General features: G+C 56.1%; 8 protein-coding genes across 8 annotated transcripts; 6 read left to right on the top strand and 2 right to left on the bottom strand.

Annotated features, from left to right (window-relative positions):
* Positions 1 to 169: 169 nt before the first annotated feature.
* Positions 170 to 1,397, top strand: VDAG_08483 (uncharacterized protein; the record flags this gene model as incomplete). Its single annotated transcript, XM_009660208.1, has 3 exons — positions 170 to 219; positions 273 to 549; positions 933 to 1,397. 3 exons carry the CDS (start codon positions 170 to 172, stop codon positions 1,395 to 1,397), a joined length of 792 nt encoding a protein of 263 aa, XP_009658503.1.
* A 233-nt stretch (positions 1,398 to 1,630) lies between these two features.
* VDAG_08482 (uncharacterized protein) lies at positions 1,631 to 3,442 on the bottom strand (the record flags this gene model as incomplete). The annotated part of the gene is made up of 3 exons (XM_009660207.1): positions 1,631 to 2,805; positions 2,866 to 3,105; positions 3,160 to 3,442. 3 exons carry the CDS (start codon positions 3,440 to 3,442, stop codon positions 1,631 to 1,633), a joined length of 1,698 nt encoding a protein of 565 aa, XP_009658502.1.
* Positions 3,443 to 6,297: 2,855 nt separating this feature from the next.
* VDAG_08481 (uncharacterized protein) lies at positions 6,298 to 7,298 on the top strand (the record flags this gene model as incomplete). Its single annotated transcript, XM_009660206.1, has 3 exons — positions 6,298 to 6,821; positions 7,014 to 7,142; positions 7,202 to 7,298. 3 exons carry the CDS (start codon positions 6,298 to 6,300, stop codon positions 7,296 to 7,298), a joined length of 750 nt encoding a protein of 249 aa, XP_009658501.1.
* A 1,728-nt stretch (positions 7,299 to 9,026) lies between these two features.
* On the top strand, positions 9,027 to 12,569 carry VDAG_08480 (N-terminal amidase; the record flags this gene model as incomplete). The annotated part of the gene is made up of 3 exons (XM_009660205.1): positions 9,027 to 9,162; positions 9,303 to 9,633; positions 9,759 to 12,569. The coding sequence occupies 3 exons, from the start codon at positions 9,027 to 9,029 to the stop codon at positions 12,259 to 12,261; spliced, it is 2,970 nt and encodes a 989-aa protein (XP_009658500.1). The 3' UTR covers positions 12,262 to 12,569.
* A 1,149-nt stretch (positions 12,570 to 13,718) lies between these two features.
* On the top strand, positions 13,719 to 15,353 carry VDAG_08479 (uncharacterized protein; the record flags this gene model as incomplete). The annotated part of the gene is made up of 4 exons (XM_009660204.1): positions 13,719 to 14,147; positions 14,207 to 14,288; positions 14,344 to 14,495; positions 14,545 to 15,353. Exons 1-4 carry the CDS (start codon positions 13,895 to 13,897, stop codon positions 15,351 to 15,353), a joined length of 1,296 nt encoding a protein of 431 aa, XP_009658499.1. The 5' UTR covers positions 13,719 to 13,894.
* Positions 15,354 to 16,810: 1,457 nt separating this feature from the next.
* VDAG_08478 (centromere/microtubule-binding protein cbf5) lies at positions 16,811 to 18,920 on the top strand (the record flags this gene model as incomplete). Its single annotated transcript, XM_009660203.1, has 9 exons — positions 16,811 to 16,961; positions 16,985 to 17,097; positions 17,166 to 17,209; positions 17,505 to 17,567; positions 17,635 to 17,738; positions 17,790 to 17,965; positions 18,018 to 18,288; positions 18,338 to 18,442; positions 18,493 to 18,920. The coding sequence occupies 9 exons, from the start codon at positions 16,811 to 16,813 to the stop codon at positions 18,918 to 18,920; spliced, it is 1,455 nt and encodes a 484-aa protein (XP_009658498.1).
* A 1,361-nt stretch (positions 18,921 to 20,281) lies between these two features.
* VDAG_08477 (glycosyl hydrolase family 43 protein) lies at positions 20,282 to 21,295 on the top strand (the record flags this gene model as incomplete). Its single annotated transcript, XM_009660202.1, has 1 exon — positions 20,282 to 21,295. The coding sequence occupies one exon, from the start codon at positions 20,282 to 20,284 to the stop codon at positions 21,293 to 21,295; it is 1,014 nt and encodes a 337-aa protein (XP_009658497.1).
* Positions 21,296 to 21,361: 66 nt separating this feature from the next.
* Positions 21,362 to 23,326, bottom strand: VDAG_08476 (cytochrome P450 61). The gene is made up of 4 exons (XM_009660201.1): positions 23,139 to 23,326; positions 22,934 to 23,084; positions 21,612 to 22,860; positions 21,362 to 21,548 (listed from the first exon to the last, which is right to left on the bottom strand). The coding sequence occupies exons 1-4, from the start codon at positions 23,302 to 23,304 to the stop codon at positions 21,513 to 21,515; spliced, it is 1,602 nt and encodes a 533-aa protein (XP_009658496.1). The 5' UTR covers positions 23,305 to 23,326; the 3' UTR covers positions 21,362 to 21,512.
* Positions 23,327 to 23,606: the final 280 nt, after the last annotated feature.

Genomic DNA, 23,606 nt, shown 5'->3' with positions numbered 1-23,606 from the left:
CAGTTTCACCAAAACTTGAACCTTGGCCCTTGGACTGTCCGCACCAGCTTGTTGCAACCTGCCCAGCTGGCTGTGCTCTATCTCTTCACAACCACAATCAAGCCATCACGGACTCTGTTTCACTTTTTGAAAGGTCTTCAATTGCACTTGATTGACCTCGCTTGCCAGTATGTCGTCGGACATGTTGGATGGCTACTGGCGGGCCCCGCCCATCGCCAGGTAAGAATCTATCTCTGCGTGTCCCCCTCACTGGCCATTGCTAACAGTCACAGAACCGTCGCAACGGCAGCATTCGTGACTTCGATCTCCGTATACCTGGGAGCTCTCCCTGCGCATTGGCTTACGTTCATGCCCGAAAAACTTTTCACTTTTCCTCCCCAAGTTTGGAGGATCTGGTCGAACTTCCTCGTCACTGGTCCCCAGCTGAGCCTGCTGTTTGACACGTACTTTCTGTACAGCTACACAAGCGCCCTTGAGGTCGGCAACCCTCGCTTTTCCAAGAAGGAGGATGTAATATGGTACCTCTTGTTTGTCGGCGGCGTCATCACGGTAAGCCTTTGCCTGCTCATCTTGCCCCATTGTGTCCTTCCCTGTGACCTGTGTTCTTCGTCTATCCCGGGATATGACAAAACCACCTCGTCTATCTGCCCGCGTGGTGTATTCCCACAGCTACAGCGGTTCCTGAAAACGAGGAAGATCACCCCCACGGCACAGCCGGTCCGCTACCTCATTAGGGCTTGGTCTGCGGCGTGGGCATGGTGGGAAGCATGTTCGATGTCCCGGGCAGCGTTTCAATGTTGCTCGGGTGGTTATACGCTCCCTACATCCTTTTGCCTGTGGGCACCTTCTTTCTTGTCCCATGGCGATCGATCGATATAAAAAAGCACAAACCCAGTAAAAGCTTCCGAGTTGAGCTAATCCTCTCCTCGCAGACCATAGCCTCCTGGCTCTTTGGCGGCGGCTTCTTCCTCTCGGCCCTGATCCTCGCCATGTGCCGCACCGTGACCCAAGACCAGCGCGGCCAGAAGGCCAGCATCTACTTCATCACCATTCCCGCCCAACTCATGCCCTTTGCCATGATGCTCATGTCTCTGCTGTTTCCTGGTGGCGCCATGACGTTTCTCATGCAGCTCATCGGCTTCTTCGCCGCCCACCTGTTCGATTTCCTGACGAGGATCTACCCGACCTTTACCGGCGGGCGGAACCTGCTGCCCACGCCTGGGTTCCTGTCCCGCTTCGTCGACACGCCTCGCATCCTGGAGCGCAACTTTGGCACTGCCATTCGTCCGCGAGCCGCTGAGCCATCGACCGGGCGCACCACTGGCGCCGCCACCGGAGGCGGCCCCCTTCCCGAAGCATGGAGGACCAGGGGTCCTGGCAGGCGTCTCGGGGATTAGAGCATCAGCAGACGTTGGGTGAAGCGCAGCATAGCACATACACAATGATAGAGAGAGCAAGATGAATTAATGAATACCATTTCAAAAAAGTAGTCCACGTTTTTAACGTGAATCTGTCTGGTGAAGAATACGCCACGCTGGCTGTATACACAATAATCCTACCCCCAAACTCCAATCAAAAAAGCCTACCCTGCAAAAGAATCCCTATTGAAGCGGTATACGTAAAAACTCCGCTAATTCCCAGACCATCCGAACAGCGTGCTCTTGCCGCTGTTGATCGGCTGGTCATTCTCGTACACCCTTGGGTCGATATTCCTGTTCGGCGCCGAATCAGCGAGAACAACGGGTCCGCCAAGAGGTTTGTCCGTGAAACGCGCCTCGTGGAGGGCAATGGGCTCAGATATTTGCATCTCATCGGCCGGATGGCGGTCGCCGTCGACCGGAGTGGCGCCCTCGACGTTGATGGTCGGGGGTGCGTACCTCTTGGGCATGCGGATGCGAGGTAGGGAGGGGAGCACAAGAGAGGGCGCCCTCGTGGAGCGAGTCTTGGACGCCGCGGCGTGCGCTTGAGAAGGAGGGGGGCCCGGAGGCGGAGGGGGAATGCCGCCGGGGAGCTGTTGGGCTGTGAGGGTCGTGCTGGTGCCGGTGACTGGGGGCTCTGCGGAAGAGCGTCCAGTGGAGGCAGGTGGTGAGCCACGGCCAGATGGGGTTTGTGATCTGGAGCGTGGGATGCCGCCGGGGACTCCGTCTTCAGCGGCATTCAGATATGCTTGGAGAGCGTAGGAGTCAGGCGTGTTCGCTCTGGACCGTTGTGGGGCAGGCGCAAGCGATGACAACTTTGCAGGCTGGCTCATGGTCATACGGGGGTTATACGCCGGATGTGTGGGCATGGCACTGCCGGGACCATGCTGTGAAAGACGGGGATCAAAGTTGTAGCTCGCTTTGGCGCGGCCGATTCGCGCTTCTTCTTCCATCCTATCGTAGTAGTCGGCATTGTTAATGTGCTTTTGCTTCTCCTGAAGCTCATACTCCGTAGAGATAGAAGGTGATTTCTTGTGGTCTCGGAGGAACGGGCTGTGGTTGATGGCCGTGAAGGAGCTTGCATTGCTCCTGTCCGGTGGGGGTGTTCGGTCAAGGTCGTCCTGCTCCGCGGCCCTTCTCTTCTTTCGGCGACGGCAGCAAGCGACGGTGAGTGCTATGGCTCCCAGAAGGCCGAGACCGCCTCCGACGCCGATACCAACCAAGGTACCCGTTGTCATGGTGGATGAATCAGCTCCTCCTTCGCCAGGCAGAGTGGTGTTGGTCACAGTAATGTTCAGTAGTGTGTTGGAGAAGATCTCTCCGCGCATAGTGAGCACATCTCCAAGCTCAGGCTTCTGCTCGCAGCCGGCTTTAAGTGCTTGAAGGACTGTCGCACAGGTCAGTTTGGATAGGTTACACCAGGGTGCTTAAGCGAACGGATACTTACAGTTGGATAGATAGACCTGCGTCCCACTGCTCTTGAGACATGAGACACAGGACCAATGCCATTTCTTTGAGAAGGCGCCTTCGTCCGCCGTGCAATAGTCGAAGCTCTGCTCGCCAGGGGTTGAGAGGCCTGTTTTCAGGGCGTCTTCCAGTGGCTCGCAGGCATAGTTGATGATGCATGGCGAATTGACGGCTGTTGACTCGTCAAAGAGGCATGTATTCAACGCATAGCGCATGTTGTCTGCATGACGTATTAGCATGGGCTAGGTGTAGGAGCACTAGGCTTTACACCTACACAGCATCCATTGCAGGTCACTCTCTTCGCCATCCGTTTCTTGACTCTTGCTCAGGCAGTCAATGCAGTTGCGATACCTGATTCCTGATGAGGAGGAACTGTACTCGGCATCCCTGCAAGCAATGTCGGATGTGGAGATGGAGGCTTCCGTCGAGCTTATCGTCTCATTTGCGCTTCCCAGACATAACGCGGCACAGTCGGATTCGGGTGTGACGTATAATGATAGGACACTCGCGGCGAGCGACAACAGGCCCAGAGCCCGTGCAGCGCGTCGAGGAGCCATGACGAACCGTAGGAGAGGAGGGAGAGCGAGAGCGGCGGGAGATGGTGCGGAGCCGGAAGGGAGGCGAAGGGTCGGGGCGGTTGATGTCAAGGTCTGGAGATCATTACCAAGCCGGCACGAGAGGGCTTCATCGGCGTGGAGCGAGGTGAGAAGGTCTGTCCGCAAGAGGTATATGACCACGAGGCTGACCAGGTGGAAGAGGCTTCATCTCGAGCGGACCCATGGTCGCTTGTGGGAGGAGATGGAGATATATGCCAGAACGTGGACGAGCTGCAGACTTCCGGAGCGAACATTCAGATTGCAAGGATGGTTACTGCAAGTGTGCTGCAAGCAGAGGTGGGCGTGTAAATTTGGGGTGGTTTGTGGAGCTTGGCAGGCTGCCAACCCGCCTGGCCAGCCGGATGGCCAAAGTGCAGCCGACCCAAAAACATCGAGAATCTAGCGAGAGACGAGTAGGGAAAGCACATGTGTTGCTGAGAATAGAATCGCCAGGTTCGACCGAACGCCCAAGATGAGTGGCATGGTAGCTGGCCAATGATGGCTCTGTGTGCCCTTACTTCCTTCTCGACGCGATCGGGTCAAACCAATGAGGGGCCGTTGGCGGGATTCCGGGCGCCAAAGTCAACGAGATCGACAAGGATGAGGGGAAACGAACTGTTGCCATTGGGCAGAGACGGTGAGAAAGGGCGGGGAGGTTGAAACGCAACTGCACAGGATGAATGGTTCTTGCAGGCGCTGGCCGCTCGGCGCGGCCACCCCCTCCACCCTCTACGCCTTTTTGCGCGCCAAGACGTCGTTCGAATGGAGGGGGGTTTTTGGCCTACTTGGTGGCTGGCATTATCCGGCCTGACCTTTCCGTCCCGCTGGCCTCTTTCGGTCTGTAATCTGACTGACTGCATACGCCAGTCTGCCCAGTCTTTGAAAAGACGTGAGCGGGGAAATCAGGCCATTCTGTTCCTAGCCTCCCCCCTTCCTTTCCCTCCTGACGATGTCTTGTCGCCACAACCAGCTTCGCACGTGTCCAAAAGTTGTCCTCACACCTTGCTCCATTCATTCCATCATAGATGCATTCAACAGACTCTTCCAAATGACCCTATCCTGATCCAATGAGGGTGCTTAACATGAGTAGAGGACGACGTGTAGTTAGCCAGTCGGTCAGTGCCTTCAACTGTTGGCTGACCTCGAAAACACTGGCAGGCCGCCGGTTGGGGCCTCCCGGTGCCAGCGAGGCCTGCTGGTCGACCGTTGGACCCTCGTGGGGTTCCACCTCGAACGATCTGGCAGCTCCACATTAGAAGCTTGGGGGTCTCGTTACCGCGCTGGCGGTTGTCTCTCCACTGACGGCGAGCCTGGAGCCGACAGCGCGGCAAGGACAGCCACAAATAGTAGCGAGTGTGACAGTGGCTGCATTTCCCGCTATCTCCTCTCCTCTTCCCCATTCCACTTTAATCTATTTGCCATCTTTCTCTCCCTCCACCTCACCATCCAACCCACTCTCGCAAGTGCCCACTGCGAGTCACCCGCTCCGCTTCTCTCTACGAATACAGATGTTGAATTGACGTCGGAAAACGACTCACAGATCCTGATATGGACCCGCCGTTCGTCATCTGCTGTTGCAAAATCAGGCCACCCTGCCGCGCGCTCCAGCTATGGTCCCCAGAACCACTGCACCGTCATGTTTGTTTTTGGCAACATGCCTTTCGGTAGTTGCTTTTGACTCGAGGTATATTTTTAGGTTACAGCTCCTGGATGGGTATCTCTCAGGATATATCTATCCGCGATTCCTTGACTTGACTTTCTCTGACTTTGACATGCCCATACCACCCAGCACCACTCTGCCTTTTCGTTCCCAACAGACTCACGATCGATGACCATGTTCTTCACCACTTTGCAATACCACATGGCCACCATGATCATATCCTTCGGGCCTCAGCATCACCTTGTCACAAAGTCAAACAACCGTGCGACATGATTCGGATGGCAACATGTCAATTTGGGCCTGTGCGACCCCGTCGACCAAACGATCTCCACTCCGGAAGTCGTCTTCTGAGATTCTGTCTCGGTCCAATCTAGTCATCGATCAACATCAGCATCGCCAGCCTCGCGTATCCTACGGCCTGGATCCAAACATGGTCGAATAGTTGACCTTGTGGACTACTTCCAGCCCTTTCGGTCATGTCGTATCACTCTACTCGGCACTTGTTCACTGCTGCGTGATACCCGTGTCCCCGCAACGGGGGATGCAAGCGCACAATACTACGAGCAAACATGGCATGGCTCCTTTGGGGAAGGGGTCGTGCCAGTTCTCGTCTCCTTGCTAAGCCCCTCCAAGATTCAGTGAGTGACTTCCCCTGATATGCATGAATCTCGTGACCTGTCCATCCAGACAGAGACCTGTCTTGTCCTGTTCTTGGATGCAGACTTCGTAACATGAAGCGAGAAGGCAGCTTCGTCCCGGCAGTCTCCTTGAGAAGAGCACTCGTTAAATGGTTAGATGACCCGTGCGCTACCCATGGTATGACACGTGAGGACACTATTGCGGCCGAAACATATTATGCAAACGAGCCATGTTGCCGTCGTGTAAGCATGTGAATTGTGGCCTGTCTCTTGTCGGACAGAAGCTTCCCGTTGCTGACGACGGCGTCGTGGAAGATTACATTCATCTTGCTAGCCCGGTGGGAAGCATCTATGCTTGCGTAACACCGCTTGCCTCTCGCTCCAGGAGTCAGCGTTGCGATTTGAATATCCTCCGTGAGCATATAGACAGTGATTAGACCTCTGTATACGGTCATCGTTCTGACACCTGCCCATCACTTCCTCGCCCATGCTCTCTTGCTTGTGTATCGAGAACCACGATGCTCGCTACCGTTTGGTGCCTGTTCTGCTTCGTCTGTCTTGGCCTCGCCCAAATACTGCCACCTGGCTACCAGACACAAGCAAAGCCCGGGCTCAGTATCATTCTCCTGAGCCGCCGAGTGTGCTCCGCAACAGAGGACCGCTGTAACTGGGAGCAACTCATGACCTCCACGGATGGCACTAGTCCGTTGTTCTGCGAATTCAACACCGAAGGACCGGAGAGACAGGCAATCGAGAACACAAAGGGCGCCGAGGTTGATGTTCCGACGACGCCATGTCACGAGGCGGACAATTCAGAGATTGTTCGCCTCTGGGGCGACCAAGACGCTATCAAAACGATCATCGCCTGGGATGCCAATGGCAAACTGTCGTGGCGCGCCCTGGCCGAGGACGGCACCACGTGGCTGAACATCACCAGGTTTATGCCGGCATCCGCGCTGGGCAGCGACGACAGCGAACAAATCTTCCAGAGCCCACCTGAGCTGGTGCGTTCTGTGCCTCGCAGCAACGAGGATAGCTTGGAGTACGCGTCCGAATGGTCGCTCGGGGATGTGTATCGCTGTATGTGAAAAGCAAAGAACAACCACCGAGAACGCAGGCGCAGCCACTCACACGACGCAGATGTCATGCAGTCTGAGGAAAAGCCGGGCATGGCCCTCATCTTCACCATTGAGCATCCCGACTTTGACTCTGTCTTGTGTGTCGTGTCACATAGCGGCAAGAAGGGGCAGGACCCGGGCAAGATGAGCTTTTTCGACAAGCCGTGCGAGGGGAGCAATTGGGGCGTCTCGTGGGGCTACAATGCTGAGGCGGAGGAGGATGTGGCTACCATGACCTTGACCAAGTGAGTAACCAGGGCTCAGACGATGCTCGTGAGTCGTCACATGACTGACGTTGATGCAGTGAGAAACGGGATAGGCGCGCCTTCTTCGGGTTCCGGTACATCAATGACAATACCAGGCTTGGAGACAGGGGGCCGGAGAAGACAGAGAAGTACTGATCCCAGGGGCATGTCTAAGGCCCCAATACTGGCTGGGTGTTCCTCGGCGAGGGTGAATAAAGTATCTGAGAAGTGCCTGGCACATGAAACTTCGCTTCCTTAATACAGCACTGCTTGTCCCTTCCTAGTTCACCGACTTTTTCAGAGTGGAAGAAGTTGTTTGAGGCACCAACCAGTGTGCAGGACATCTGGTGACATCGCTGATCAGACAGACAGGACGGAGCACGTGCTGAGGCGCTTATTCCGGTTGCCGCTTCACGCTGGTGGGTGGAGTGGCAGGGCTCAGGACATGTCGAGGTGTGCTGGACATCTCGCCATGGGAGCTCACTCACCATGCGGGTGGGTGTTCGAGACACTGGCAACTGGGCGGCATAGCAGCTCAAGCATCATATCCGACTCCCCGCACAGCAATGGGAAACAAGTACCATGTACTGCCTACCCACATGGACTCGAGTCTTACTCATTGGTGCCTGGAGGACTCCCTGTTGGAAGCCAACAACGTGCAGCACGTTAATAAAGGGCGCCTAAGGTACCTAGGTGGGCGCATGTCAGCAATTGGATGAGAGAGAGGCCCTTGCCATCACGCGGGATAGAGACCAATCAGCTCACAGGCCAGTAAGGGATCAGCCAATGAATACGCTGGAACCTGCGCTCCTTCAGCGTGGATCCACTTTCACCCGAAGGCTTGGGAATTGCGCTGGAGACAGGAGGAAATCAGGGCTTCAAATGAGACGGCTAGGGCTTCCCAGGTCAACTGCTCTGTCCCCCTCTCGCTGCTACCTAGGTACCTACCAAGACTACTACATGGCACCTACCTACCTAGGCACTATCCCTCCAACAACGCCGCCAGCTCTCCGATGTGACAATTCACGAAAGTACCATCTAGCAGCAGCTACCAGTGAGCGAATCGTTGGTGCTTTTTCTCAGCTTGACGACATGTTTGGTGTTGGCTGGTAACTTCTGCTCCTGAAAGTAAGGCCACTCGAGCTGGCTGCATCTGTTGGGTACCAGGTAGGTAGGTACCTAAGGTAGGTACGGAAAGGGGCTCACAGTACCTCCAACGCCCGTTGCGCTGTGCGACGAATATCACAGCACGGCGAAGCGGTCTGCGTCCGAGTGTTAGCGACGACATTGGCGGCCGGCAGTGACGCGAAGCGCTAGACGAGTGGTAGGCATCTCCCTTACTTGGCAAGTGCTGTATTGGCTTCAGGGAGCTGCACCCTCAGTCAAATGCCCGCACGTCGTCTCTAGTTGTTCGCGCCATCCCGCATAACAAGCAGCTCGTGAGTGGCCCTGCCTCGCGTCAGGCGTCACACTTGACCGGGGGGCATGGACAGGCTGATGGTGGGATGTGGTCCGGGGCCAGATAGGTGAGATGGGCGGTTAGTGTCGACTTCTCGTTGGCCGCGACCACGGCCCCTCAGCCTCATGGACTTCCGCCCACACCCGTTGCTTGCCAGTTCCCCGCCCCCCCCCCCCCAATGTGCCATTTTGGTCTACTCCCCTTCTCTCTCTGACCCTACCCCCATATATCGCCTCTTGCCCAATCTTGAACACACCTTGAAATAGTATGGTGATCTTGTGCTGACGTTTGTTGTTGTGGTTCATCTTTTCTCGCACCAAGACTGTTGCGCGCGACCGTCCCCTGTCTTTCGTCATGTCCTTACAGAGAGACTCGTGTCGCAGCATCTTGTGTCAGTCAGTCCTTGAGTTTGGTCGAGTTTCACGATGAGGATCGGTTGTGTTCAGTTCGCGCCGCAGGTCGGCGATGTCGACAATAACCTCAACCGCGCCGATGCTGTCCTGAGCAGAGCGAACCCCGAGGAACTCGATCTTCTGGTCCTGCCTGAAATGGCCTTTTCAGGTACGTGTGCTGGTTTGGGAGGAAGAGACCTCCAATGCGCCCGGCAGCAACATGGAGCACTAGAGCCCAACAAGGCGACTTGGACCGTGGTCGCGCGAGCAGCACATGTGCGTAGGGACGTGACTGACAATTCCCTACAGGCTACAACTTCAAGTCCTTAGAACACATCGCACCATATCTCGAACCATCCGGCTCTGGAATCACGGCATTATGGGCTCGCACCACCGCGCTGAAGTACAACTGTATCGTCGCTGCTGGATACCCGGAGAAAGTCGACCCTTCACCCAAGTGGCCAACCGGCCCTGAGTATTACAACTCGGCAATCATTGTTAATAGAGACGGCGAGACGGTTGCAAATTATCGGAAAAGTTTCTTGTATTACACCGATGAGACATGGGCGCTGGAAGGTGATACTGGGTTTTTCGAAGGATACATCCCGGGCCTTGGCCACACGTCGATGGGCATCTGTGAGTATCTCTTGCGTGGACATCTCCTGGCGAAGACAGTCGACTAACACTCCTTGTTTGCAGGTATGGACCTGAAGTGAGTTTTCTTCTTTCTCCCCGCCATCTCTGTCCTGAATTAACCCCCTTTAGCCCCCATAAGTTTCAAGCACCTTGGCACGCCTTTGAGTTTGCCTTTCACGTTCTCGAGTACTCCTCCAACTTCGTCATTGTCTCCATGGCCTGGATGACACGCGAGGATAGCAGGATGTTCAGTCGTATGCCTAACGAGCCTGACATGGAGACCTTGACCTACTGGGTCACCCGCTTGGAGCCCCTCATCAGGGCTGAGAATGATGAGGAGATCATTGTTGTGTTCTGCAACCGTACAGGCACTGAAGACGAAGCTGTCTACGCCGGGACGAGTGCAGTTGTTGGGATTCATGATGGCGAGGTCAAGGTCTATGGCCTGCTTGGTCGAGGAGAAAAGGAGCTTCTCGTTGTCGACACGGACAATCCTCCGTACGCCAAGCTCCTGTACCGCCCGGATGCCGACAGTTCAGAACCGGCACAAGGCGAACTACAGAAGATGTCACAATCGCCAGCGCCGGGACAAAAGCCGCCATCAAACTCTCAAGAGACGCAATCTTCGCCAAAGGGCGAGCATTCGAAGGAGCCATTATCGTCAACCAAACCCCCCACTTCACAAGCCGCCATCGGCAATGCCATGAATAACACGACGGCGACATCTTCGAAACGCACGAGACCGAGCCCGCAGATTCAAATCCCTCAGCACCCCCAACGCCGAGAGCCAGTTTCGGCCACATCAGCAACATCAGCCAAATCCACTGGTTCTCATGATATACCAACACCAACTGCACCGAGTCCCACTCCACAGGCTGTCCGGCCTAAATTAATCATTCCGCAGTCGCCGCCATTTGGCAGTTGGGCGGAAGCCAATAGCCCGCAACCTATGAGTACGCAGTCCACACATTCAGTTCGGTCGGTCCAGTCGGTCCAGTCTATTCGCTCAAACCAATCAATCAGGTCGAATGAGAGGCCCCCAGCAGAAAGCACTCCCTATCCCGACAGTGGTCTGCCCCTAAGCGGATACCCCAGACCAATCCCGGACATGCATGTTTACGGGGGCGAGGTCACAATTACCCACACAGAGGACTCGTTCAGTCCCATCACTCCCTTTGACGACATGTCGCCGATAGCCAGTCGCTATCTCTGGCGGCCCTCGTCCTCTTCGATTCGAACCCCTATCGACGCTGCATTACATACTCCGGTTGATCCTAACGATTGGCCACCGTTTGCGCCGTCCCCCGTGGGAAGGAGGACCCCCAAAGCCTTTAATGCTCCAACACCGCAACCTGAACCGGTGAAGCGGACGCATAGCTCGAACACGATGCGATCGAGCAGTACTACGCGCACATCTAGGAAAGATGAGCGCTACTCGAATAAGCTTAAATCACGAGAAAGGAGCTCTAGCAGATCTCCCCCGATGAGCCAGGGTCCTACAACTGCAACGGATGACCACAGCGGACAAGACAACCATCCTTCGCGTCCTTCATCCCCAAAGTCACGAAATGCCAGCCGCAACAGAAATCATGAACGTTCGGATTCAAGCCTGGCTCACCGCGATATGGCAGCGGCGGTATCGCAGCATTTGGATGGCATATCGCAGCGAGCAGAATCGGCCAATCGGTTCCGTAATGAAGAGACACAGTCTCCCATTCCCGACAGGCCCAGCTCGCCCAAGTCACGCAACTGTAGCCGAAGCCGTCCCACCGAAGCCGCTGCATCCATCTTGATTGGGGCAAACCCCAGCATTTTTGGCACTGAGATGGCACGTCCTCAGTCCAGTCTTGCGCGCCCAGGAGTGCAAAACTCACCGAGGCCGATGTCCCGCATGGGCCATCGTTCCAGATCTGCATCGACATCCGAGGAAAGGGAACCACATTTCTCGAGGGTGCGTGAACGATCCAGGACGCCGACTGCCATGGACAGGACAAAGATGCGCCCCCAGCCTCGGTCTACATCCAGAGGTGTTGCGTTTTCCCCCGTTGCCTCATCTTCTGACGACCAAGCTTTCTCCCTCGATCGAGCGCGCTCAGAGCTGCAACAAGAATACGAGCGGCGGGCGTCTGGGTCGTCGAGCGGATCCGGTAGCCCTCCTGCCGCCGCCATACAAGACTTTGAAGCTGTCGAATCTGTTGTTTGCCCCAACTGCCCTGTCCACGGTGCACAAGTGTCAAGCAGCCCTGGCTCTGCCACAGATGCTGCCGCTGGACAGGACTCGTCCCCCGGTTCCGAAGCCACTATCGCAGGGAATTCGCCTCTGCCTCTTACAAATGATATTGAGCGCACCGCGAGTCAGGGTTCTCAAACCACGCCGGACGGTGTTGCCTGTAGTGACTCTGGTTCACTAGCCGAGACTGTTGACACAGTTTCAACTCCTGGCCGCTCGCCGTCGACTCCATCTTTTGAGACTCGAACACCGAAAGCAGAAGTGTTCGTCAACGACACAGAAGCGTTATTCGAGGACGAAGCCATACGACATCCAAGTCCAGAATCCAAGGGGGTTTCCCCTGATGCTGTAGAAGGGGATATTTTGAGAATGGCCACAGCCCCCAGCGGCGTGGCCGTCTAGAACACGGAAGAAGACATGGCACACATACAAGGAGTTTACGGTAGGCAAAGGTAGCCAAAAGACAGGGCGAACTCGGTGTTTGACGGATTGCTGCTCGGGAGGAGCAGCGGGCTTGTTGACTTGCGTTATGACATGTCCATTTTGGTTTTGTTTTCCCGTTCACTTATGACCTGATCACCCCAACGATTGATATCCGTTCCTCATCCCTGTTCAGCATAGCGGAGTTAGAGGTCTTGGCCAGCATGGCAGTTGTTCGCTCACGAGGACATGTATGTACTAGGCTAGTGAATAATCCAACAACGATACAGAAGTGGCGTCGAGATCTTCAAAGAGACCTGTCCAAAGCTGGCAAATCGCTATGCTAGTCTCGTGCTCCCACCCCCTTGCCCTTGCCAAGATACCTAAACCGTGAAACACTGGCAAGTTCAAGGTGATCACGAAATTGGCCAACACTCATCATACCGAGGCGCACCGCCCGCCCCCAAGTTCGGGATGAGAGGTGTGGCAGGCTGCATTGTTCCGGTGAAAAGTGAAGCGGCACCTCAGCGGTAGTCAGGGCAGGCTACGCGATTGAATCGTCAAGAGTCGATGGACCAACACGTTTTCCACACTTCAGGCAAGTTCCGTGAAGGGGGCAAGTAACTGGTAGGGGTCACCACCCGATTCGGACAGCGAAGGGGAATTGAAGATGGGGTGAAGAGCAATGCTAGTGGACGGTGTGTGTGATGTGCGGCCTGGACAACCGGCCAAAGTCACATTCCTTGTAATCATCATGTTCATATTGCCCGCCACTTGTTCAAGTGCCAGGCAGTCGACAAGCGAATCATGAAGTCGGGGACGTTTCTCGCGATCCTATTTGCCAGTCGTGTGTGAACTGGAGCAGAGCCCTTGCATGTAGCACGCGCAGGTGAACGGGTTTCTTGTTATCATTGGCGGCTTGTTTGCTCGTGTGGATACAGCACGGCGGCAACATGGCCCCCGAGTCAAGGATCAGAGCTCGGGGCCATCGAAGATACCCATCGCCCAATCACCCCCAACCCCCTCACCTCCTCCTCTTCACCTCTCTGTCATCTTTGGTTGAGTACACAACCGGCAAGGGCAGGCGAAAGCACAGAGCACAGCTGAGGGCTAGCGGGCCGCTGATGGACGGGCAGACAGGCTCTGGCTGGGCAGGGCTTCACTCGCCGAACGGGCGGCTGGCGGGCTACGGTACCAAGAGGCAACCAGGACCGTGTGATGAGCTGCCCACCCTGTGCGCCAACACGCTGCAACGCCATGCGGCTTTCCTTCCAACCTGCAGCGATCACAGCGCTTCTCGTCACCCTGTCACACCTCCACGGCGTGATCGCAGCGATCCCCGCTTCTCACTTCATGTCGCACATATGAGAACTGCCACTCGTGCTTCCGCAAGTTCCAGCTCAAGATCGTGAACGTTCCTCGCCAGCTTTATCGTCCGTCCCATTGCTTCGCTTCGCACACTCACCAGAAAGTTCCGCTCGAGGACATACCATCGCGCTCCCCGTCGGCATGTGAGACGAAGACGAGCGCCTGGCACTTCGACTGGAATATTTCCTCACTTTGAACCACTGACCGGATCTCTTATCCAGTAGTCGGCTGACGCAAAACCTCCAACATGCGCTTTGCTGTCAGCGCCTTTTGGCTTGGGCTATGGCTTAGCCGTGCGTCTGCTCTCAAGGCCGTGGCCGGGTCACCTTGCCAGACTCTCTGTGGCAATGTTCTCGGCTCTACCAGCTCAGATGAGCTGGTGTGCAAGGAGGAGGACTACGACACAAGTGCCGAAGGCGGTGTCTTTGAACGGTGTACAACCTGTCAGCTCGCCAGTGGCTATATTGACGGGGACGAGACCGATACGCAATGGGCTCTTTGTGAGTTTACGACTGGATTTGAGGAAGCTTGGGATCCCCAATCTGACCGTCGCTCCTAGACAACCTTCGGTATGCCGTGTCATACTGCCTTTTCGGCTACCCAGAAAACGAGGATGTCGGATCAAGCCCCTGCTTGACCAGGTATGTCCTTTCGCGTTCGTGCTCTCAGCCTCTGCCAATGCTGACCCAAGACTAGCACTGCCTGCGAGCCATTGCAACGTGCAGTTACGTACAACGAGCTTGAGCCTAACGGCACGGCGTACGGGTACTGCTCTACCTGGATTCACGATCAGCTGCCTCGATGCGCTTCATGTCTCCGTGCTGGTAGCAACCACTTCCTCGCCAATTGTAAGTCTTGGAAAAGGTCTCGGGAAGGGACAAAGCTAATATGCCCCAGTCATGACAGTATTGCAGGCCGGATGCGAGCAGATGCCCATCAATGGAACGCGTGTCTCGATTGACAGCCCACCATTCATAACGTCTGTTGTCAATATTACCGACCCGACACCGATCGCCACCAACATTCCCAATTACTACCCGGGCCCTCTGAGCCTCGATGCCCGAGTAGGCATTGCGTTTGGAGCGCTGCTCCTGATCCTGGTCGCCGTCGGATTCTGCATCATCTGCAACGGCCGCAGGAAACGCCGGACGTTCCTCAAGTCTTACGATGAGAAGGTCAAGAAAGCCATGGCGGCGTGGCCTACACCCATCAACACCACCCGGGGCGAATACTTTGAAAGCCCGTCGAGCCAGCACCCCTTTCGAGGCTGGGACGACACACCACAAAGCCAGAAGCCGCTCCGGGACTGGGACAACTCGCCTCAGAGCGTGAGCACCGAGAAGTTTCAGACGAGATACTTCTCGCCGTACTCGTCACAGTACAACAGTCCAGACACGGCAGTAGACGGGCGCAACATGCCGTGGCCCGCCGACAAACCTCAGATGAGGACAGCGCCGCAGGAGGTCGGGATTGCTCTAGGCGGGCCTGAGCCTTCGCCCGTGTGGCAGCAGGATACGAAGGGCAAGGCTGTGGGGGAGGAATCATATGAGCTACGAGAGGTTGATGGAAACTACGGGCAGCATCTGGCACTCGCGCTGGACGTACAGCCGATCCACCAGCCGGAGAGGCCGGTCTATGCTCAGTACAACCCGGCTGATTACCACGACTCCCCGCAGGACGACCCGAGGAAAGCTTATGTGTGGTAGCGCCGGTCGTGTACAACTTTAATGGTGGGGTCGGGGTCGGGGGAGTTTGGAGTCTTATACCACTTGCTCATCAAACGGTCAAACACAGGAAACCTCGGTTTGTAGACTGTGAATTTTATTATTGTCGATTTGAAATCGTTATACAGTCTGCAAGCCCGCGAGTGAGGCAAGTGAGGTCGACATAGCCGGTCGATTAATCAAGTTGTGAGTGACATCCCAGCCCGGAGAGCTATCATCGAAAGGGCGGCAACAAGTGCCGACAATTTGACTGGCGGTTCGGTGTATGTGATAGTGACGTGAAGAGTCAAAGGTACGCTTGCTGGGCCATGGAAAAGAACCCTTGAATTCGCCGCCAGCGACGATGCGCCTGATAGATTCTCAGGCGATGAACCATCACATTTACAGTTTGTCGGAGACTGCCGCCTCGGGTGGAAATGAACACATGCATGTCGTCGGCGCGTAAACGGTGACTTGGTGTCTGACCACCTTATTGAGCTCTCCAGTTAGGCTCTTGGTGTGCTCAACTAGGTAGCATATTGAGGCCCCTTTTCGCAGTAGAGGGTTAGTCTCCCAGGCCGACCTAGCGTGGCACGCGCCGTAAGGTGTTTGTATAGTGCTAAACGTGCCTAACGGATAATATGAGGATAGAGGGCATTTCCAAAATATTTGTTTTCGGTGTGCGTGACTTTGCGGTATTGTTGAACATCTTGCCTTGTCCAGGACCCATTAAACGGGCTACTCTTTGGCCACCAGATTGATGTTAGATGCCTGCACGTTTTGCATACCTATCCACGAAGCTAGAATGCAGGAAGCGCCAACATGATGATAGCGCCCCTATAATCTCGCAACGTGAAGCGGATAGACATCCAAAAAGACCAATTCGGTCAGCGGCATCAGAGTCAACTAGGTTCTTGATCTCATATTGTCGCTGCCATGGGCTCTCTCTGCTAATTCAACATACGTTGAAGAGAGAGAAGTTTAGATGGAAGAGATTTATATTCCAAGCGAAGAAGTTGATCAAACACGCATTTGTGAAAAGTGATAGGGTAGAGTACTAAGTATGTAGGCCTTCTGGCATCGCCAAGCCCACGATCTTTCCTCGGACCAGGACCAGATGCTGGAACAGAGCAAACGACTAACTGATAAGGATCCCTGATAAGGCGACCGAAGCGTAAATGTGGCTGACCACGCCATTGCTGTGGCTGTTGCAACCCGCCATCCAATCAGAGACGCCTTTGCTGGTCGCAGCTCCCCCCACAGCAAAGTCGAAGAAAAAAAATTGGAAGCTTCGACCCGCCAGCCCAGAGGAACTGCCAACAAAGCTCGACCAGCAAGAACCAGTCGCGACGCCCGACCACCCACTGCTCGACCAGACACTCGCCCCCACGAGGTCAATTGCCCGTTGCAGATAGGAAGTCGCGAAGAAAGAAGGCACGATCGAGGCCCGAAACATGACCATGGAGATCGTGAAGCACGGCGAGGAGGAGGAGTACTCCATTAAGCCCCAGGCCGCCACTCCTCAGCTCGACACCAGCAGCTGGCCTCTGCTGCTCAAGAACTATGACAAGCGCAAGTTTTCTCCCTCGAGAGACACGATCGAGTTGCATCGTTTGCTGACGAGTAGCCTGCAGTCCTCGTTCGCACCGGTCACTTCACGCCCATCCCCGCCGGATGCAGCCCGCTGAAGCGTGACATCAAGTCGTACATCTCCAGCGGTGTCATCAACCTCGACAAGCCCTCCAACGTGCGTTCGCCCTTTCCCAGAGTAGATTGTTATGTGTTAGGGGGACAATTGGTCTGACAGCTCTACAGCCCAGTTCCCACGAGGTCGTCGCTTGGCTCAAGCGCATGCTCCGGTACGCCTTCTCTCCCTGACGACGCGAAACGGCAATACATTCGAGGGTTCCAATCTGGTTCCCGCTGCTCGGAGACGTGGAGGCAATCGTTGCGGCAGCATACTTGTGGCTTGAAAGTGCAAAAGCGATATCACGACACGCCTGAAAGCACATGCCTATGCCTGTCCGAATGATGCTCCGCGTGTCCATGGCCTTGCTTGCGACAACGCCACCTTTACCAGCAGCGGCCACGGAGGAACCTGCGATTTTGCTAGCGCATTCCCGTTGTCGTTGGATTGGAGCTAACAGTTCACAGCGTCGAGAAGACTGGTCACAGTGGTACTCTTGACCCTAAGGTCACGGGCTGCCTGATCGTCTGGTAGGTCCAATGCTTCGCGTCACCAATATTCTATCGCTAACGAACATAGCATCGACCGTGCCACTAGGCTCGTGAAGAGCCAGCAGGGTGCCGGTAAGGAGTATGTCTGCGTCATCCGCCTGCACGACAAGCTCCCCGGTGGCCAGGTCCAGTTCGCTCGTGCTCTCGAGAGTAAGCACGCATCGTCAATGCTTGTTCAGCTCTCAGACTAACGCTTTACAGCCCTCACTGGTGCTCTGTTCCAGCGTCCTCCCCTGATCTCGGCCGTCAAGCGTCAGCTCCGTATCCGTACCATCCACGAGTCCAAGGTCATCGAGTTCGACAACGACCGCCACCTCGGTGTCTTCTGGGTCTCTTGCGAGGCCGGTACCTACATCCGTACCCTCTGCGTCCACCTGGTATGTTTTGGTCAAATTGACGCACCCGAAAGATAACTAACAAGAATCGCAGGGTCTCCTTCTCGGTGTTGGCGCCCACATGCAGGAGCTCCGTCGTGTGCGCTCTGGTGCCATGGACGAGAACAAGGGTCTCGTTACCCTCCATGACGTCCTCGACGCCCAGTGGACCATGGACAACACCCGTGACGAGTCTTACCTCCGCAGGGTCATTTCTCCCCTCGAGACTCTTCTCACCAGCTACAAGCGTGTTGTCGTCAAGGACAGCGCTGTCAACGCCGTCTGCTACGGTGCCAAGCTCATGCTTCCCGGTCTCCTTCGTTACGGTATGTCTGTCCGCCGTTGAATATTGGGACCACCACTAATGCCACGCAGAGTCCGAGATTGAGGTCCACGACGAGGTTGTCATGATGACCACCAAGGGCGAGGCCATCGCTCTGGGTATCGCCCAGATGTCGACCGTCGAGATGTCGACCTGCGGTATGTCGAACACCATGACACTATTTAAGTATATCTACTAACATGCATAGACCACGGCGTCGTTGCCAAGATCAAGCGCTGCATCATGGAGCGTGACCTGTACCCCCGCAAGTGGGGCTTGGGTCCCCAGGCTTCGGAGAAGAAGAAGATGAAGGCCGACGGCAAGCTCGACAAGTACGGCAGGCCGAACGAGGCGACGCCCGCCAAGTGGGTTTCCGAGTACAAGGACTTCAGCGGCGGTGCCCAGGCCGACGCGCCCGCCACTCCCGCCAAGCCCGCTGCCGTCGACACGGAGATGACCACGGCCGAGACGCCCGCCGCTGCCTCGGATGCCGAGGACAAGGACTCGAAGAAGCGCAAGAAGCACGAGGGCGAGACGGCCGAGGAGAAGGCCGAGCGCAAGCGCAGGAAGGCGGAGAAGAAGGCGGCCAAGGCGGCGAAGAAGTCCAAGGGCGACAGCGATGAGGAGAGCGACTAAGTCGAGTCTCTCTGAGCCGACACGTTGATGGACACGGCGGTTTGGCGCGATACCACATTCCCCGTTGCATCGGCCGTTGGGTGGCAAGGCCGTTGTACCACTAAAATGGCTTGGGCATTAGGCGTTTGGATGAATTTGTGAACATTGTCTTTGTTGTCTGGATCGGAGTAGATGGCGATATGAGAACAATGCAGTGTTTGTTTAGCAAGACCAGTGGTCATGACTGTGAAGGCGCGGGCGCGTGACGAAGCGTGCTTTGAAGCAGCGTACCGCCCCCGTCTCTGCCGGTGCATTGCTGCATGTGCTGGAGCATGCGCCGCGAGGCAGATGCACCTCTATCGTCGGGACCGGAGCATTGCGAAACATGCAATTCCAGATGCCCAATGCGAATGGACAGGCCACGACCCGACCGCTTGACGTTAGCTAGTGGGCGGAGCAATGACGTTCATGCGGTCCTTGGCTTCCGTCTGGTCTCAGATGCCGACCGCAGATCTCATCCACCCCATCTCCATTCCCATCCCCAGGGAGCATTTTAGCCTCAGGGTCTCATCGAGATCTTTCTCTCGCCCATCTACCCGGTGATGACCGAACACTTTGGTGAGCCGAGCCCAACAATCGACGCCCTAAGGCCCGCTCAAACCTGCTTCGAGACTCATCATCTTGTTTTCCTAAAATGTGTTTCTCAACAAGGATCTCAGAGGCAGATAGAGCCCGCAGTTTCCCACGTCATGGAGACGTGTTCAGGATGTGTTGTTCGTTCGTCTGATGCACATCCAGCTGTCAAGGTCGTTGGCAGTTGTCCCCCCCCCCCCCCCCCCCCCCCCCTTTTTTTTTCCGGGGCGCACCAGGAAAGTCCCGGTCGGGACGCGCCATGCCGAAACGTGATGATTCGTCCTAGGTCGTCCGTGGTGCCGATAAAAGGGCTGAGGTATTGCCCGGGGTTGGTTGGCGGTTGGTACGTTGGCCCGCTGGGGAAGGCTGGCTCGGAGGTTTTTCTTTTCGATGACATCCCTTCAGACCCCCTTTTTTTCAACCCCCGACCGGCGGGCGGCGCGTGGAGCATGATGCGGGACTTGATGACCTCGCCGTGACTGTCATGCTTTGCGCGGCCGGTCGGGAGCAGAAGCTAGGGATGCAGACTTGCGTCAGTCCAGCCCTCGGCGGCAGAGCAATAAAGGGGGGAGAGGGGAGAGGGGGGAGAGAGAGTGTAAACGCTATTTGCCTGGATTAGGCAAGGGGGGAATACAAAGGCGTGAGACGGCCCAGCTGGATGTAGCTGTCCCCCGAGATGTATGCGCCGCAGATCTCGACTATCAAAAGTCTAAGTCGCCGATTCGTTCATTCATAGATTCATCTCCATTATGATCCCATCACGGGCACAAGGCCTCCTGGCGGCCACCGCCCTCGCGGCCATCCTCCCCCTCGCGGCGGCATCCCCCATTGAGACCCAGATCCCCATTCAGCCGCTCTATGCCTACGAAACCACCGGCACCGGCGACGTCAAGCTCGAGACGGATTTCCCAGACCCCTGCATTCTCCAGGATGACGACGGTCTGTGGTACTCCTTCGCCACAAACTCGGGCGGCCGCAACGTCCAGGCCGCCGTGGCGCCGGACCCGCTCGGCCCGTGGACGTACCTCGACGGCGACGCCATGCCCGACCACAGCTGGACGAGCGGGCGCAACACGTGGGCGCCCGACGTCCGGCGCACGGGCAACGACAGCTACATCCTCTACTTCTCCGGCGAGCTGCCCGACGCCGAGGGCCGACACTGCGTCGGCGTCGCGCTGGCGGACACCATGACGGGGCCGTACCGGCCGATGCCCGAGCCCTGGGCCTGCCACCTCGACGAAGGCGGCGCCATTGACCCGGCGGGCTTCCACGACGTCGGCACGGGGCGGAGGTACGTCGTGTACAAGGTCGACGGCAATCACGACGGCAACGGCGGCGACTGCGGCAACTCGGTGGACCCCGTCGTGTCGACGCCCATCATGCTGCAGGAGGTCGGGCCGGATGGGTTCACCAAGATTGGCAACCCCGTGCAGATCCTCGACCGCACCGAGGCCGATGGCCCGCTCGTCGAGGCGCCGGATATCGTGAGGCTCGAGGATGGGACCTATGTGCTCTTCTTCAGCAGTTGGTGCTACGCTTCGGATAAGTATAATATTAATTACGCCGTCAGTCGCAGAGTTGAGGGCCCGTATATCAGGTCGTTGAGGCCGTTGCTGCAGACTGGGGATTATGGACTTAAAAGTCCTGGTGGTGCGACGAGCATTATAAACGGCGGGCAGATGGTATTCCATGCAAACTGCGACAAGGGCAGGTGTCTGTATGCCACGCGGTACGCCGTGTTAGGGCTGGACGCTATTATTTGATGGAGGGTGATATGGAGGGCATGAGACGAAATCTAGACTCTAGACGATGACATTGGCGATACCATAGATAGACTACCGGACGAAAAAGCCGGGTAATGATTATGACTGTTTCAAACAAAACAAAGTGGTTCGGTTCACCTTCTGTTTCGCTACATATGTATGGAGGTCATTCGGTAATCGTTACAGCATGCCATCCCAGCAGAGTATCATAAGTACTTTACGGGCGTCTCGTGAATGTCAATGGGCACTCGTCCTACGTTACAGGTTAGCAAAGAGAAACGACAACTGCAGTTGAGACGGAATAAACAGAACTCACCATGGGAAACAGCGTCGCAAACACCCGAATCTCCTCGGACCGCTCTGTAGCATGGTGTTTCCAGTCGAGCTCCAGCGCCGCCTTTCCAATCATGCCCGCCATTGACAGCGGCACATATCGCCTGGCAAGACAGTCATGCGGCCCGGCCCCAAAAACGAGCCAGTTCTTCGTCTTGGACTCGGCGTCGCCCGTGATCCACCGATCGGGATCGAACACGTCCGGATGGGGATAGACATTCGGGTCGTGCAGGGCTGGGTAGCACGACGGCACAATCATCGACCCCTTGGGCACGGTATAACTCGGTGTAACGGGAAAATTCTTCGTAGCGAGGTAGGGCACAAAGATGACGGGCGGCCTGTGGCGCAGAAGCTCCTTGATGACGGCGTGCGTGTAAGTCATATTCTCCCACATGGACAGGTCGAACGACTTTGTCCGATCGCCGCCCCGGACGTTGAGGTTCTCCTCGCGCAGTCGGTCGAGCACATCAGGCCTCTGCGCGAGAACCTGGAACAGCCAGGTAGTGGCACTGCTCGAGGCGTCCTGCGACGCAAATAGGAACGTAAAGAGCGTCTCGCTGATCTCCTCGTTGGTAAACTCGCGGATCATATTCTTTGGCTTCTCGGCATCGGTGTCTCCGGCAGCAACATTTTCGCGGTACTTCTCCGACTCCATCATGTGCAGCACCCACTGATCGACGATGCAGGTCGGCGCCGCGCCCGTAGCCATGTTCGCTTTACATGCGGCGGCACATTTCGCAAACTCGACGTGCACGGCGTCGGCGGTACGCTTACCCAGCCACGTCTTGGTAAAAGGAACATACATGGACAGAGGAACATTCACGAGCTCAAGGGCCTCCGTGACGAGATAAAAGTCGTCGGCAATCTTCTTGACGGCGTCGTCGGAGATGTAGTCGCCAAAGAAGGTGCGGCACGATAGTGCGCAGTTGATCTCGCGGAACAGGCCCATAAATGGGGCGGGGCGTCCGCCGTTCGCTTCCGTCATGGAGATGAACTTGGAAAAGTAGACGTCGAGAACCCGATCCTGCACGGGGAGATACGTCGAGATGGCTTGGTTCGTGAAGAGAGGCTTCAGCCCACGGCGGTACTCGGCGTGAGTTGTGCCTTGAAGGAAGACCCAGGCCTTGTGGCCGAGAATATCCTTGGCGATGGGCACGATGCAGGGCTCAGCATGAGAGGGGGTCTTGAAGACCTTGTGGGCGATGTCTCTGTCGGAGGCGAGAACGACAAACCTAGAGAGATACATGTTAGCATCACTGACGGGACATGTCTTAACAGGGCAGTCTAGTGGATGGTGGTCCGCACTTGTGGAAGACAGAAACACAACTCAGAGGTCCGCTGGCCCATTGAACAAGGTAGGATTCGAATTTGGGATGCAGAGCCTGAATGAAGGGACCCATGAGAGGGATCTTGAGCCGGGGACCTGCGATTGACCCTTTTCGCTTGATGTACATGACTGGTGGTTCTGATGTTAGTATGGGTCATCCTGGTGATCTGTGCTGCATAGTACCTTGATCATAGACGATAATACCGAGCAAAAGCGTCACAGCGTATTGCCATGCTGCCCATCCTGCGATCAACTCTGGCAAGATGTCTCGTGACTGAGGGGTGCTGGAAGGCCATGCCTGTGGCAGCCCAGACGGCACGCCGGTGGTGTTGAGGAAGTCAGCATCCATTTTCCAGAAACCAATAATTCCCGTTTCAACGAGCTGCCGCAGAAATTGATGGACATCATGTTTCTCTCTTATAGATTGCCGCTGATCGATGGCTCAGGCAACGTGGTGGGCCTTGAAGCTGGATCGGACATTCGGGTCAAGGCATTGATTCCTTGTGACCCCGACGGCTTCCGCTCGGGCCATAAAGTGGCTCCATAGCAAGCAAAAAACAGGTAACGATGCAGTGAGCAACATGCTTAAAAAGCTCCTCTCGATGGGCTGTCGGTAATCGGATGACACTCGGAAGTGTTTGTGGAGGGCAT

The sequence above is a fragment of the Verticillium dahliae genome, genomic scaffold, assembly GCF_000150675.1.
Source record: "Verticillium dahliae VdLs.17 supercont1.20 genomic scaffold, whole genome shotgun sequence".
In the NCBI taxonomy this organism is placed as follows: Eukaryota; Fungi; Ascomycota; class Sordariomycetes; order Glomerellales; family Plectosphaerellaceae; genus Verticillium; species Verticillium dahliae.
This window is presented reverse-complemented; position numbering and strand designations above follow the sequence as displayed.

Bases quoted from the DNA above. Each gene is read 5' to 3' on its own strand.
- VDAG_08476 (XM_009660201.1), bottom strand. From the start codon at position 23,304: ATGGATGCTGACTTCCTCAACACCACCGGCGTGCCGTCTGGGCTGCCA. The intron at 23,085-23,138 runs GTACTATGCAGC...CAGAACCACCAG, and splicing joins TATTATCGTCTATGATCAAG to TCATGTACATCAAGCGAAAA. The intron at 21,549-21,611 runs GTGAGTTCTGTT...CCTGTAACGTAG, and splicing joins TTGCGACGCTGTTTCCCATG to GACGAGTGCCCATTGACATT.